Source organism: Lissotriton vulgaris, chromosome 6 (assembly GCF_964263255.1).
Source record: "Lissotriton vulgaris chromosome 6, aLisVul1.2, whole genome shotgun sequence".
In the NCBI taxonomy this organism is placed as follows: Eukaryota; Metazoa; Chordata; class Amphibia; order Caudata; family Salamandridae; genus Lissotriton; species Lissotriton vulgaris.
The window spans coordinates 835,428,152-835,445,183 of record NC_141694.1 but is presented as its reverse complement, the minus strand read 5'-3'; the positions used below and the strand labels follow the sequence as shown (position 1 = coordinate 835,445,183).

The 17,032-nt window shown below is 44.9% G+C and overlaps 1 protein-coding gene across 1 annotated transcript in view; it reads right to left on the bottom strand.

Annotated features, from left to right (window-relative positions):
• LOC147708073 (potassium/sodium hyperpolarization-activated cyclic nucleotide-gated channel 1-like) overlaps positions 1-17,032 on the bottom strand; it is a 2,256,393-nt gene that overhangs the window by 1,837,857 nt on the left and 401,504 nt on the right. Inside the window, exon 4 of the mRNA XM_086925298.1 lies at positions 4,209-4,332. Within this exon, the coding sequence (XP_086781424.1) occupies positions 4,209-4,332 (124 nt within the window). The remainder of the gene's footprint in view (positions 1-4,208; positions 4,333-17,032) is intronic.

The window sequence follows — 17,032 nt, the reverse complement described above, 5'->3', positions numbered from 1 at the left end:
TTAATTAATCATTAATTAAATAATTATTCAATTAAAATGTAATTAATTCACTACATTTTCACTTAAAAAATCCAGTACACACACCTAAAATTAATTAAAAAATTAACATAATTAATGTACATAATTATTAATCAATTAACTAATTGAAATTAATTAACTATTATTTATTACACTATTTATATTCAATTAAAACATTAATTAATCTATTATTTTATTATATTTAAATTACTTCCCACCCTACTCCCCTATAAACCCACAACCGGCTACGGAACTATTGACACTAAATTCAACATAAAATACATTATTAACTAATAAAATACTACAAAAAATACTACTTTGACAACCAATACTCATTATAAACACTACATTACTTATAATTATTTAAAAACGATATTTTTGTAAACTATGTTTTTGTTAAAGATATTTATTACAACTATATTAATGTTTTCGATATTACTTACCTGTCTGTCGATATTCTGGTCAAACTATATTTTTGACATCGATATTTCTTCTTGTAGATATTTCTGCGGCGATATTAAGGTTAGTCGATATTTTTACGACGATATTCCCGCTCTGCACCATGAAAACACTCAACAAATAAATAAAAATAAAAAAAGTAGGGAAGTCACCTTAGTGTTAGAGTAGGGATAGATTTAATGCTTTTAACTCACCACCCCTCGATGCAGGGAAATCTGGACTCATGCTGCCTGATTTTCTGCTTCTATATTCTTGAACTAATTGTGTTGTTTATGTTGCACCGTCTAGACTGGATGCGCAGATTTGGCTTCATGTTAATACCTTTGTATTTCTATACCCTTATGTTGGGGTGTCTTTATTCAGTTATTTTTGGCTTTGTAATAAAACTAACTAACCTCAAGTAGTTGTCCTTGGGTTATTATGTATCTATGAGAGTTATTGGCTAATTGATTCTTTTCCTAACAGCTTTTCTCCCCTTTACACTTTCATGCTGCAAAAAAGAACCATCAGAGTGGGATTCTAGAACAGGTCTAGAACATATGGGCCCGGCCCTTTTATGGGCATATTATCTATTGCAGACATTCTCAAAAAAAATAAGGTTTTTAATTGTAAAACTATTTCCTCTATTTTGAGAAACTGTCCAACCAAATGTTATCTAATTACAACGTTGATCACCATGATGTGACTATGGATGATATTCTCTTTTCTCCATTTATTATACGAAGACAACTCACACACTTTCTAGTAGCGTAGTCAAAATGACATGAAATATCACGTTAAAATTTCAATTTTAGCTTAGCCTGCTTTATCCCCATTTCTTCAAAGGATTTTTTGCAGTCATTCTTGACACATAGTAATACATGAGAAACTAAACTAATTCAAAAACATCTCACTTGTGGGTCTGGTCTAGCACGTTAGAGAAATGACCTCACGACGTATCTGGGGAAAAAAACCTTGTCAGGGCACTGAGGGGTTCAATCTAGGCCAGTTAAGCAATAAAATACAAGACCCAATTAAAAAAGAGCATGTTTGTAATGAAATAAAATGCTGTCTGTAAGAGTTTGGGAAGACTAGAATGATCACAACTATGTATATAGTTGGCGATTTTAGACATCTAGAACTTTCCGTATATGTGTCATCAGAGTTGGTTGAAAGCCTGTTTAGCCTTCAGTTTAACTTTTTAAGATAGCATGGGTGGTTGAATTTTAACAGGTTTTTCATATTAGGCTTTTCCTCAATCTTAGATCAACATAACTGAAATTGAACCTGATGGGCTCAGTGTTCATCTTTTATGATATAAGTACAAAAACAGAGAAGGGGGTGTCCAGGGGATGTTTACCGACCATGCATTGCTATCACCCCTAACAACTATATTTACCAACAACAAAAATAGCAATGGGTCAAAACTGAGAAACTGACTGTGTGTCTGTAGGATACAGCCGCGAAATCAAACCTAGAGTATTTCGTGGTGAGAAAAATGTTCCCATCAGATTACCGACCTGTACCACCCTGCATCATTTGGGATCCTTCACCATGAAGGAAAGTGGTTTTACCTACGGTAGATTTGGCAGGTTGTAGCCTAATCTAATGAGTATGTCCCAGAGTGAGTATGGTGTATTAAGGCATCAAGTGGTAATCTGACTAGCAGTGCTACACGTGGTAAAATAATAAGTGCATATTGTGAAAACCTCTTAAAATTGGGTAGTGAAAATGGTGAATGGAGCAATTTTAATAGATACCTATTCACTCCCAAAGTTAAAAACAGTGCATAGTAGTATAAACAGATGACTACTAAGGTAGATGTTGGGTCGACATGTTTCTGCAGTGAGATTGGAGCCTAGCGGTCTCCTACTGCTTCTTCAGGACTGTGACTTATGCTACTGCTAAATATCAAGTGAAACAGTGAAAAATGATATTAAGGAGATGTATTATATCACCTGGAGTTCGCCAGTTGTTGTGGTCCAATTGGCACCAAAAAGCAGCAGACAAACACACAGAAAGACACACAGAAAGAAAAAACATACACATATCAATTAATAGTGTATCGTATTTGTCAATAGAATGCCCACTCGACATGCTGGTCAATGTGGAGCAGGGTTCACTAAGTTCTATTTGAGTAACTCAGATGATATAGTATTAATTTATTTAAAGTCTCACTCACCTAATTTATAGGGAATGTTCGCCCCACCTCACCTGGCCACAGCGCAGGTAAAACGGAGCACCGCTCTGATAGAGAGAAGAGAAGGTATTAAAGGAAAGACTTAAGAGCTGCAACACCTAGATCAGACGAACTGCTCCTGTAACGAGCAATGATGTTCGTATATCAAATTTGCACATTCTTTTCATAAACTAATGCGTTAAATAGGTCGCAGCACCGTAATTTAACAAAACAACAGAGAACTGTTGATGTTTCATTTCGGTTTTCATAATAGGCGCCGCCAGTATATGTTACAGTGGACTAAGTTGTTTGGAGATCGTGTTTAAAATGCCACTGAGACGTGCTATTTTTATTAGCCTCAAAACAAGCAAGTTGGATTTCAATAGGCACGCTGAGGTTGCGAGAGCCGTGCGGGTATACAGTGGACTAAGTTGTTTAGAGATCGTGTTTACAACGCCACTGAGTCGCGCTATTTTTTGTTGGTGTCTGCGGACGTGGATGCATTACATACCTTCTCTTCTCTCTATCAGAGCGGTGCTCCGTTTTACCTGCGCTGTGGCCAGGTGAGGTGGGGCGAACATTCCCTATAAATTAGGTGAGTGAGACTTTAAATAAATTGATACTATATCATCTGAGTTACTCAAATAGAACTTAGTGAACCCTGCTCCAAATTGACCAGCATGTCGAGTGGGCATTCTTTTGACAAATACGATACACTATTAATTGATATGTGTATGTTTTTTCTTTCTGTGTGTCTTTCTGTGTGTTTGTCTGCTGCTTTTTGGTGCCAATTGGACCACAACAACAGGCGAACTCCAGGTGATATAATACATCTCCTTAATATCATTATTCACTGTTTCACTTGATATTTAGCATTAGCATAAGTCACGGTCCTGAAGAAGCAGTAGGAGACCGCTAGGCTCCGATCTCACTGCAGGAACATGTCGACCCATCATCTACCTTAGTAGTCATCTGTTTATACTACTATGCACTGTTTTTAACTTTGGGAGTGAATAGGTATCTATTAAAATTGCTCCATTCACCATTTTCACTACCCAATTTTAAGAGGTTTTCACACTATGCACTTATTATTTTACCACGTTTAGCACTGCTAGTCAGATTACCACTTGATGCCTTAATACACCATACTCACTCTGGAACATACTCATTAGATTAGGCTACAACCTGCCAAATCTACCGTGGGTAAAACCACTTTCTTTCATGGTGAAGGATCCCAAATGATGCAGGGTGGTACAGGTCGGTAATCTGATGGGAACATTTTTCTCACCACGAAATACTCTAGGTTTGATTTCGCGGCTGTATCCTACAGACACACAGTCAGTTTCTCAGTTTTGACCCATTGCTATTTTTGTTGTTTGTAAACATCTTTTATGATATCCTTGTCATGAACCTTGTAAGACATAATGGGGATGCAGGGTTCTTTTTACATTTTAATTCTTCAAAGATGTTGGAAATCATCACAGACATAATCAGAGAAAGGGATACCTTTTTCCCCTCATTATTTTGTGGTTGTCATGAAAGATTGTAATAGTTATAAGATTACAAAACTTACCGCTTCCAGATAATCAGCATATCTCACAAGTTTTGAAACTCGAATTAGCCGTAACATAGACATTACTCTATAAGCATGTAATCTTTCAAATGTGAGTGATTCATCGAAAGGAGTAGAATAATCACTGTATTTAAACAAAAATAGAAAAGTAACTATTAGTAGGGGTTTGCTTAGAAAAGCAAAACATCATTTTTAATGGGTATTGAAAAATACAACATTAAATAAAGCATCACACAAAAGATAATTCAAAAAAGGAAATGTTTATTATCCTAGTTCTACATCATAGCGACCTCATTAAAAGCCCCATTCGTGTGCAGTGATCCAAGCATACTTCAGTTTCAAACAATAACATATCCAGTTAGAGGAGGTAAAAGGCTTGTTCAATACATAAGACCGGTCAGCATGGCAACACAAAACTTAAAACCTGCTGCAAAAGAAGAAGATAACCCCATGATTAAAACACGAAGAAAAAAATGTCCAGATGCTGCATGTATAGTGAGACTAAAAACATGTGCTGCTCCTTTAAGGAGCCAGCAACTTCCATATCCAATCACACTTAGCAGCAGCAGTTGCCTCACAGGCTCACTTCTTTGTGTGGGACGCAGTTACATTCGATCTGACCAAAGGTGTATTTTTCATGTTGAAGGAGAGACTGGGCATGTGCGAGAATCACTTATGACTTCAATAATGATCAATATGATGCAGGACTTCGATTACAAGTGAGCAACATTTCCTTGTGCTTCATAGACACTTATTTGAAAGTTATATATTTCAAGTATTTTATTATTTTTATACAAACAAATACAATAGAGTTATAAACGTACAATAAAATAGTAAGCTTGTCCAAAAAGGTCTTTGATCTCTAACTTAAATGGCAAAACAAAATCAGACGTTTTAAAACGAATCTTACCGAAAAAGATTTAATATCAGAATCAGAGATGATGATTCTGTATTTAGTTCCTCCTTATTCTTCCCAGCAGCCATGTAACAATGCTTTTACATGAAAACTATCTTTTCCAGCGTGGCACAGGAAACAGAACGTTAAAACAACCTCTCAATTAATCTTCTTTGAAGATACTCACGTCATCTTTATTTGCTCCTCAGCAGCTAATCAAAGATCATCAGTTCTTTGACGGGGTCATTTAAACTCCAGTGGCAATTAGAATGCTGCCAGTGCAGCAGAGCATTTCTGCCAATAGTGCTTGTTTTGGCACAGCGCAGAGAAATTGAAGTCAGTGGCACCAAAACCAAGTGTTTTCTCCCTTTGTTTGAGTTTCATTATACATGTATCCTACCCAGGCATGTCACACCTCATATGGCTCGCCCTTGCAGAAAAAATCAGCATCTACCCGAAGTAGATTGGGCATGCTAACATGCTGACAAGACAGCTTGTGGTAGATGGTAGTTAGGCCCTAATTTTTAAGTTTAAGTTGGTGGCCCAGCTGACACCTCTATGTTGGGTACTTAGCCACTCTCCACTGCTAAATGAAGCAGGCTTGATTTATGGTTGTGATTCTGCTCATTCAAACCCTAAATGAACCCACAAGTCTTAATTTGCGAGTCGATTGCTGTGCTCCAAAATCTATGGAAAGCACTGAAACTTATATTGGTTATGGCTTTTGACGGACGAAAAGGAAAGGAAGGAAGAAATGGTCTGGTTGGAGTAAATTATTTTCAGGAGCGAAAACAATATTGTTGTGTTGTGGTATGCGAACAGTTGCCCTGTGACCCTATGGAATATAGGAGCTTGCAGCTCATTAAGAAAGGAAGCAGTTGGGGGGAGCTGAGGAGGAACGCTGCCCAAGGCTGGTCTGGTGTGTGACAAGGACAAAAGAAAATGTAAGCAAACCCGATATGTCTGTGTCTTTTGTGTCAGCAGAGTTGAGTTTTCAACTGTGGCAACGAGCTGAGTACATGGGTACTACTTCACCAGCCTAGACCAGGCCTCCTGTCTTGGGGGCAATAACACTTATATGATGTTGGGGTACGCTTAACAACTCTAATGAGGGTGGGTGATTGATGACAACAATTCTGCATTGTAGGAAAGAGTCCATTTTTGCATGGTTACCCCCCACCTTTTGAATGACATCTGATACAACATGACTTAATGTGCCACGGGTCCTTGACAATGAGGCTCCCAGGGTTTGTGTTCTTTCATAAACCTGTACAATTGTACCCCTAATTGGCACATCTCTGGTCACAGGTAAGCTCCTTGCACAGGATACCATGAGTACCAAGGGCACTATGACCAGGTAAGGCCTCTAAGGGCTGCAGCACCTACTGTGCCACCCTTAGACGCCTTGTACCTTAACACCCACACACTGCCATTCCAGGCTGCAGAGAAAAGTGAAGAGTCGACATGGCACACATCCCTGTCTGCCATGCCTACAGCCCACTGCCTGAGGCCTAGATAAGCCACCCCTCCAGGAGGGTACACTAGACATCAGGTGAGGGTACAGTGGTATAAGACCTGTAACCCTACAGTGTCTAAGTCTATTCATAGACATAAATCCATAAGGAGTATATGTGCTGTGTGTTGGTTATTAAAAACTCCATGTTAGAAATGGGATCCCTGGCTGGCCAGGGCTTGCGCCAAAGTCAGTCAGAGACCACCACTCCTAAGTCAGGGCAAGGGAGTTACACGCCAAGATAACCCCTGCTCACCCTCTAGGTAACGTGGCGCGAGCAGCAAGGCTAAACTTGGAGGCGATGTGAGTTAAGTATTTGCGCACGCACCCCAGCAACAACACCCAAGGTCCACCACAAAGGAAACTCCACACAAGGTTATATATAAAAATAGCCTTTGTATTACACCAAAACACATTAGATAAAACCCACACTTTACAATGTGCCAACAGGCTCGGGCAGAATTTACAGGGGATATGTACAAGACAGGGCCACCTGGACCACTGTCAGGAATCAGCACTTTTAGAAGTAACACTTTTTAGAATTAGCACTTAGAACATAGAATATAAATTACACAACCAGTAATCACTGGTAACCAGGACCTCACTAGCACCACCTGTACTAGGAGAAAAACCACCTAAGTATCACAATACCTGTAGGGGTGTAAGAACATGGCACATGGCGCATTAAAACACATTTAGAGGTGCAGGGGAGGAAAACACAGGATGCACCAACAATACATTCAGAGGTGTAGAAAATGAACAATTGTGCAAAAATCACATTAGCCACCACCTGTGGCAGTCCCTAGGCCAACTGGCCTCTCTAGGGCTAGGACGCCCTGTGTCCAATGTCAGGGGGCCTAAACGTGGCAGCTGCCCACGAAGTGCTGGGCAGCTGAAAGAACAATGATGGGGCCAACAGGATGGGGGAGCCTCACAGGCTCTGCAGAAATCAAATGCCCCCTCTGAGCCTCTCAGGGCTCTAAACAAATGTGGCACCAACGTTGGAGTCCCCCCTCTGGGGACTCGAAATCAATAAATGCCCCCTTGAGCCTTTCAGGCACAAACACAAAATGCAGCCGTCTCTGGAGCCTCTCCGGGCTCTGAACCCAACTGTGTTGCCTGTGGGAGGCCCTCTCGGGGGACTCGGCACCAAGATCTGACCCCGGCGTACTGGAGGCTCGACAGGCTCAACAACAGGCAGGGCCCCCATGAGCCTTTCACTAGGGGGGAGGGGCGGGCACCGGCAATGTGCCCCGACGCCCCCTCCCTTCACGGGCACTCACCGGTCTCAGGACGCTGCAGCTCTCCTCTCTGGGGCTGCTCCTCGGCTTGGTGCGGCGGGCGGCTCTGCACGAGAGCTCCCGCTCCTCGGGGGCTCTCTCTCCTTCAGGCCGGTCACCACGGGGCTCTCCCTCACTCCTGGGAGCCCCGTGGAAGGTGCCGGTTGCGGGCAAATTCTCTCACCGGAGCGCGGGGTGGCCTCCCGTCCACTTCCGGTTGTCTCACCAAAGCTTGCCTGACTTCCGGGTCGCGCTGCAGCCAATAGCAGCGCGGCGCTGGGGGGAATGGAGGCGGGACTTCCGGGTCGCCGTAGGCAGCGCGGCGGCCCGGCAGGGTTCCTGGGCTGCGGCGGTAATTTCCACACGGGGTGAGCTCCCGATAATTTAAATAAATCAAGCAAATATGCGGCGTGGGCAGCCGCTAGAGCCGCAAAACGCAGGGTGGGCACCTGCCTTACAAAAAGCGCTCCCAAGCGCTGTAAGACGATGAACAGCGCTCCCCGGCGCTGCTGGACAATAAAGCGCTCCCCAGCGCTATAGGCACAGATAAAGCAAATAGAGCACTCCCAAGCGCTTTTAGGACAATCAATGGCGCTTCCAGGCGCTAGGAGCCAACAAGCCCAGCAAAAGTCCTTCTAGGCAGGCAGGGGGGGGCAAGGCTGGGCCCAGAGCCAGCTCAGTGGGTCTACAGGCAGGGAGACAGTCCAAGTGGCAGTCCTCTGGCCCAGCAACAGCAGCAGCCCCTTCAGGCAGGATCCTGGAAGAGAACACATTTTTGGGGACACAGCACCATTTTTATACAGTAAATTCCTTTGTCTGTAGGAGCAGGGTGGGGGGAAAACAGTTGCAGCTGGTTTTGAAGTACCCTTGATAGCCCAACCACCCATTTCATTCACTGGCAGGGCTAGGGACATCAGTCGCACCACAGGGGGCGGAGCCAGCATTGTGTGGGGAAAGTCCAGGCCCATCAGGGACCAGGTGCACTCCTCCCAAGCCATCAACATGCTAATCTCACACTCACCACCGGGCAGACCCATCCAGCCTTCCTGGAGCCAGGATCACCAGCCAGCTCCAGCCAATCACACGGCAGGCATATTTTACATTAATATGCCAACTCCTAGAAGTGGCATTTGTACACAAGACACACTCCTGCCACATACCTCAGCGCGAAGCATTCACTCTCACGAGTTCGCACATACCAAATTCGAACCTGTACACCCCACGCATCAGGAACTACCAGGGACACATACATTCCCATGCATTCTTATGGGAGGACAGGCCTATCTCATCACATGCACTCAGAGTGCGCACGCACTTTCCACTGGGACACAGTGAAAGTGCGCAGAACCCAAAAATCACCATCACCAGGTCACCATTACAAGCAAAAAGTTTAGGGGTGAACCTGCCATAAGGGCCAAGTCCAACACAACCCCCTTCCAGCCAAAACGCAGGGGAGAACAATCACCACCGTGATGGACTTCCCTGCTTGGGACGATAGAACACGGACTGGGGCCCGCAACCGCAGGGACACCCTCCTGTTCTACGCCACGGTGAACCCATGGGATTCCTTTTTTTTTTTTTTATTTCATTTAAAAGTTTTTTTGTATATACCAACATTATCGACAAAGAAAATGTACAGCACATTTGTTTACAGCTGACTTACATATCCTATTACTTCTGAAAATCCGTAAACCCAACATATACATAAACAACAAAGAGATAAGAGAAAAGAAGAAAAAAAGGAGTTTCAAGTTGCATTTTACAAATTAAATCAGCGAAGGAGAGAAAACGGGAAGAAAAGGAATAAGGTAAATGAAATCTTATAAGAAGGGGAAATCAGAACCAAATGTCCTATCTTAGGTTTTACACCCTCCCCATTCTAGTTTTCCATAATTCTATAGGTTGCCATATCTTGCAACCTAATGTTCTTGCTCTCCGCCCCTTCCTACCGTATATTGCACTTTCCAAGTTATATGTGGAGAGTAACCTTGCTAACCAAGTTTGAAAGGTTGGCGGAGCTCTATCCCGCCATGATTTAGCAATACAGATTCGCAATACTGCCATAGCAACAAACAAAAATTCTATAAAATGTCCGTCTTCCTCTATTATCAGCCCAAGCATTATCAGTTTTGGAACCAATAGTACTTGGATTCCTAGTGTACCTCATAAAAAAGACTTTATTGCCGCTTTTAAGGAGTATAATTGTGGGCATTCAGCAAACATATGGACTAGATCCGCATTGGTCGAATCACATCTCGGGCAGGTAGTTCCCGACGTGCCCCCCCATTGTGCTATTCTAGCAGGGGTATGGTACAGTGAAAACAGCGTTTTGTAATGTTGTGACTGGAGAGTGGCCGAGCATAAGACCGTGCGGCCTAGATCCAGTGAATCCCGGAAGTTCTCCTGTGACGAACCTATTTTCTCCCCCCATTTTACAGCATACTTTCCCCTGTCATCTTCTTTCAATATACACAACTCAGCATACAGCTGTCGGATCGTACAGTAATGGCCACGCTGTACATATTCCATTATTTTGCATTCCCCAAACCCCAGTGTGCCCCCCTTTTTATTCATAAAATAGCTTCTGAGTTGTAGATACTTAAAAAAGCTCCTTCCATCTAGCTTATACTTTGTTTGTAGCTCCTGAAACAAACGGATGCCTCCTTGAACGTAAATATCCCCTATTTTCCTAATACCCTTTTCCTCCCATTCCCTCATAACTGAGTCCCTGAATATGTCCCCCGGCAGTGAAGAATTTGTATAAAGTCGAGTATATCTATTAAATCTCCCCAATCCTAGTATTTTAGATACTGCTTTCCAGACCTTATACGCTGCTTTCAGAGTCTTGAATCTCGTGTGCCTAAAGTAGGTAAAATCAGCTGTATTTAAGAAGGCATCCTGGGCATCCCCTCCCATTAGTGCAGTATATACATTTTTGAGATTGATTCCTCCATCCCCCGGGTCTTGTTCTTGGCACCCTCCGCCTATCATCCACTGAAAGTACTGCAAAGCTGCTGCCCAATAATATAATCTGAGATCTGGGGCCCCCCATCCCCCCTTCTCTCTCGGTAGTGTGATGTGCCTATAAGCTCTCCTCGTTTTCCCATGCGCCCAAATAAATCTGTTTAGCACTCCTTCCACTTTAGTAAACCAACTGTGTTCGAAAAAAAGCGGGATGGCCCTAAACATATAAAGAAATTTAGGGAAGGTAATCATTTTTATAGTATTTATTCTACCCATTAATGTCAAGTGTAGGTTATGCAATCTTTCGGTGTTTTTCTTCACCTTTGTTATTAAGGGCACCATATTCAACTCAACCAATTTATCCAAGTCCGTAGTGATTTTAATCCCTAAATAAATTGCCTCAGATACTATCCTAGTGTCCTGATATACCGTTTTATTATTTTGTACAATTTGAGTCTTCCCTTTATTGATTGAATACCCCGATATTCTACCAAATTTTACAGCCTCCTCCTCAATTTCCGTTATGGCCTTCCCTGGATCTGATGTAATGATTGCCACATCGTCTGCATAAGCAAACACTTTATATTCCCTATTGTGTAGTGTGATCGGGACTATATTGTTATTGCTAGTAAACCTCCGTAGAATAGGCTCTAAATATAGAGCAAATAATAGAGGTGAGGCGGGGCACCCCTGGCGTGTACCTCGTCTTATCCCTACCATTTCGGCATAATCTTTATTAATCCTTATCCTTGCCGTTGGTCCCATATACAAAGCCTGAATTGCTTTAATAAACCCCAGGCCAATCCCAGCCCAAGCCATCACCTTCCACAGATAGTTCCAGGAGACCCTGTCGAAGGCCTTCTCTGCATCCAGAAAAATTGCCGCGACAGGGTCCCCTGCAACTCCCACTGCATCGAATATAGTGATCATTTGACGTGTATGTTGGGTGGTCCCCTTTCCTGGTATAAACCCATGCTGTGTATCGATCACCAAACTCTCAATAACCCTACTCAATCTCTGTGCCAGCGATTTGGAAAAGATTTTGGCGTCCGCGTTCATAAGCGTGATTGGTCTATAAGACCCGGGTTCTATTGGAGGCTTATCCTTTTTTAGTATAACTATAATATCTGCCCCTGTCCAAGAGGGGGGACTGATAAGCCCTGCTGTGCTAGCCCGAAAGTCCTATGCATATCTTCCCCTAACACCCCCCAGAAAGTCTTGTAGAATTCGGCCGGAATCTGGTCCGGCCCAGTGGCTTTACCCGATGGGAGTTTCTGTATGGCTTCCTGTATTTCTATCAAAGTTAATGGTTGGTCTAGCTCCTCCTTCCCCTCTTCTGTTAATCCCACATGTGGAGTCTCTGCAAGATAATTCAGGATATCAGCGTCTGATGTTGGGGGGCCCTGATCATATAGAGCCTCATAAAAATCCCTAAAGGTCTCTCTGATCTCTTCAGCCTTATTTGTGATCACCCCTGACCCATTTTTAATTTCTTTTATCTCGCCCATGGCCGAGCTTTGCCTTGCTCTAATTGCAAGCAGATGTCCTACCCTTTCGCTGTACTCATAACATTTCTCTTTATTGGCAAGGAACTTACTGGAGGCCTTCCTAGCAATGTTTTCGATTGCTTCTGACTTGACTACTTCCGTCTTCAATATAATTTCTTCTAGTGATTCTTGCATCACTATCGCCTCAATAAGTAATTCTTCTAAATCTGCCAATTCTTTAATCTTTTCCTGTATCTTCATTTTTTCCTGCCTATCTCTATACAATGTATAGCTCAGGGTCTCCCCTCTTATTGCGGCCTTAAACGCATCCCACGTAATGCCTGATGAGGCTGTTCCCCTATTTATATGCCAGAATTCAGTGATCCACGTTTTCATATGTGCAAGATAGCCATCCTCTCTAAGAAGCCCCCTCTCAAAAGTCCATGTGATTTTTTTCCTACTTTTATTCTTATATGGTAGTGATAAAATGAGTGGGTTATGATCTGAAACTAATCTTGGAGCTCTTTCTGATTGGCTGTCACTTACTAAAGAGCTAGACACAAAAAAATAATCTAATCTGGCCACCTTCCTGTGGGGAGCTGAGTAGTATGTGCTCCCTGTACCAGATGGATTCTTCTGAGCCCATAGATCTACCAGTGCATTATTCCTTGCTAGATTTACAATAGACTGAGATGTCTTCTTTTTCCTCCCCCTGTAAGGGCTCCCACCCGTAAGACCTATTCCCTCCATTCCATTTATATTGAAGTCCCCACAGCAGATTACAGGTTCAGGCCAAATTGCCAGCTCTGTGTCTAAAAACTGGAACAGTTCAGGTTCATCGTCTGTGGAGGCGTACACCGAAACAATTGTGCATCTCCCTGCCTCTGTTTCCCCTTCCACCATCACCCAGCGTCCGCATTGGTCCTCCTTTTTCTTCAGAACTCTAACCCCCCCCTCTTTTTGCTAATATAGCTACATCCCTTGTTTTGGTGCCTTGTTTTGTGTATGCAAGTACCTCAAAACCTAACTGATTCAGTATATGGTTATTATTACCTTCCACATGTGTCTCCTGGAGGCAAATTATGTCTAGCTTAAGCAGTCTCAGCATGGCAGCTACTTTCATCCTCTTTGCTCCGTCATTCAGGCCACACATATTTATCGAGGCTATTCTTACAGCCATAGTAGATTTCTTTTCCTTTTCAACTTCTCTCCTATCTTCCTGTATATCATAGTCATATCAAAATAGTTATTTCTCTGTGTCTGAGTGTCTTTGTGCTGTAATGTGCTCACCAGTGCCCCCCATCCCCCCACCCCCCAACCCCACTGGTCCCCCTCCCCCTTTAGATCCCTCCCCCCCTTTTACAGGCAAGTAGGTCAGGCATGACCTACGTGTGGCTGTACTGGATTGTAGTGTCGCTACCCTCTCCCGGTTGGGTCAATGTTGTGTTGCCCTAAGGTACCTGAGCTGGTTTTTTACCTCTACTACCTTGTCCCCTTCCACTATCTGTAAGTTCCTCTAAGAATTGGTTAGCCTTTACTTCTGAAAAGAACATCCTGGTGTGCCCCTTCGTTATAACCTTAAGCCTTGCTGGGTACAGTAGGTAGGCTTCTGAGCCCAGAGCCTTAAAAGGATCAATTAGCTGCCTAAGCTTCCACCTCCTCTCCACTGTAGTGTGGCAGAAGTCAGGTCTCGCGAAGAAGGTAACTCCTTCGGCTGTTATCTTCGAATTTGGCCTAGCTAACTCCATTATCTGTTGCCTTGCCAGAAAGTTTCCTAAAAATACCAACATGGCCCTGGGTAAATTATCTTGACTGCCATCCCTGCGTTTCTTAAGAGTAAGTGGAAAGCGGTGGGCCCTCTGGACCTCAGTCTCCCAATGCCAATGTGACTCCGGGAAGGCAGCCTTCAACAGTTTGCTAACGTACCCCCTAGGGTCTTGCCCTTCAATTCCTTCTACCAAACCAAGAAGTCTAATGTTATTCCACCTCTGGCGGTTTTCGAAGTCCTCCAACTTCCAATGGATATCTTCCACCACTTTCTCTTGCTCCACTTTAAAAGTTTGCCAATCAGCTGCATCATCTTCTAGTCTGCCAGTTCTTTCCTCCACCTGGTTCAGTCTGTCCTCCATTTCATCGAACTTTCTATTCATCTTCCTTAAGGAGCCTTGAATTTTTTTCGTTGCATGCCTAGCCCTGCGACTCTCTGATCTGGCTTCCCCCTGCATTTGTTTTAGTGTGTTGAACATCAAGTCAAGTGTGGCGTGTTGCGAGGAAGGTCTAGTGCTGCTCCCTGTAGCTGCTGCCACTCCCGAGGTGTTAGTTTCTTGATACAGGCTAGTAGTGGCAGTGTAGTCCCACATCAGCTTTCTGTTCATGCTGTCTGGGGAGCCACCTCTTTCCTGATCTCGCCCTGGCTTCCGTCTTCTCTTTTGCGTGCTTTCCCCCCCCCCCAGAGTCTGTAGAGCTAAGGCTCGAGTCCGATACAACCCCTGATATGCTTCCTGTCCCCTCTGAGGAAGGAGAATCCGACTCCTCATTGACTGAATAAAACTTATCCAGTTCTGGAGAACCACTGCCTCTGGCCCCTTTATTCACATCCTTTTCTTTTAGTGAATCTAGGCTGACCAAGCTGCCCCACTTCGTTCCGCCCTCTGCTCCGTCCACCCTTTTACTGCTAAGGCTAGCCTCAACCTGTAGCAATGCATCCAGCATGTCGGTGTTCGTATTGTTGGTATTGTTAATATTCAGGTTTGCAGCGGGTGAGATCAGTGTGGCACAGTCTTTCCCCCCGTCTGCATCTCCAGCGCTCACCTTTTGATTGCCATCCGATTGAGCCGTTTGAACCTCTACCGGAGCTTTTTCGGTGAGAGACGCATCTCCCGCGTCTGCCTTCGTCTGTTGTGGTTGCCTGGTAACAGCAGTAACACTGACGCTAGCGTCCTCGAGGGCGTTTTCCTCCAGCTCAGCGTTCGCCGGCCGCGGTAAGTAACTCAGCTCAGAGTCGGGTGCCAAAGATTTCCAAAAGAATGCTTCTGTTACGGTAGGCTGCCTTAGTATCACCTCAGTGCTGTCACCGTTATCCCCCGCGGTCCTCCGCTCCGATCCCCTTACTTTCTCCAGTTTTTTAGCTTGTGTTTTAGCGGTTGTGGCATTAGTACCAACTCGTGTTGCATTATTGGATTTCCTCACATTGCTTGCTGGGGTGTCGCGCTGTCCCATCGGCTTTTGGAGGTTAGTTACTGCAGGTAGTAGCTTCTCTTTCTCTCCTCTTAAGCGTTGAGCCATTTCTCTTGCCGCTGAGAAGCAAACCGCTCCACAATAGATCTCCTTCCACCAGGCTCTCAGAAGCAGGAAAATTGAGTAAAAGCTGCGGTTTACTCGTGCATCTGGCTCCACCGTAGACAAGGGTTCAGAGCTCCACAGCATGCCCGCAGGTCTCAGCCATCAGGGTCCCGCCCGGGAGAGGAGTAAATGCGACTTCCTCCTACAATCCACTAGCGGCCATCTTGCCCCGAACCCATGGGATTCCTTCTCAAACCACTGTCTGGACCAACTGGGCTACCCCACTGGTACTCCCAAGCTGTCCGCGGCCAGGACCAGGCCCTGGGCCACCCAGGTGCCACCGGTCCTTGCCTATTCACAGAGTGGGGGGTAGTACCCCTGGTACATAGTAGCCATTCTCCACTCTTCCTGTCTGCAAGACAGGACTAGACTGCCACTGGTTCTCCAGCCTAGGGTCTACACCCTCAGGCGGAGCAGGAGTCTCAGGGAAGGCTCTCCTCCCCCTACCTCTTCTTCTAGGGTTCCTCCTCCTCCTGCGAGGGGTACCTTTACAACGCCACTCCAACCCAGGGTTTAACCCCTCAGGTTTCACTGGGGTAAGAGGTGGGTTCTCCCACCCTCTGCACCCCCTTCCAGAGGTCTGCCCTCTCCCAACTGGAGAAGTTCCTCTGGAAGAAGAACCGATCAGGACACTGTTTACAGTCGTCCTACCCATCAGGTCAGGCTGAACCTGAACCTGGCCTCCCAACCTCTGGTCTAAAACCTTTGGTGGAACAATTGCCTGGCACTCCAGGACTTCTGGGGATTCACACACCATCCCCCTGAGGCTAACAAATGACACATATGTTGTGTGACTGTCTGCCTGGCGCAGATCTCCCGCCTCCGGTCCACCTGACAGTGCGCAAAGATCCCCCAGCACAGAAGTGGCGCCACCCGGGTCCCCCCAAGTAGATCTAGCCCAACTGGCTAGTCCCTGGTCCCTGGTTCTTCCACTGGGGAACTCCCCCAATCACTCCCACTTCGGACTTCTGTGCACTCCCTCCTGGAGTAGCACTGCCGGACACTGGAACCACAGGAGCTCTAGTTACAGATGCTCCAGGTTCCCTAGACACTAGGAGATCATCCTCAAATGGACTAACAGGACAGCCTAGGTCCCCAACCTGGTGTTCCCTCAAGAAACCATCCAAGTCCTGAGGCAGGGCTTCGGGCGTCTGGGGACCCTCGGTCTCCCCCTCACTCCTGCTCCACTGAGCCAGGCAGTGATCCCCTACACCCTCCTCGCTATCCTGGGACCTAGCTGGGCTACACTGAGCCTCCTCCACCACGCTGGGCTGGAGGATACCTGAACCACTACTTTTGGAGTCACTCCCTAATGACTCTAGAGAACCTCTGGCACTTTCCCA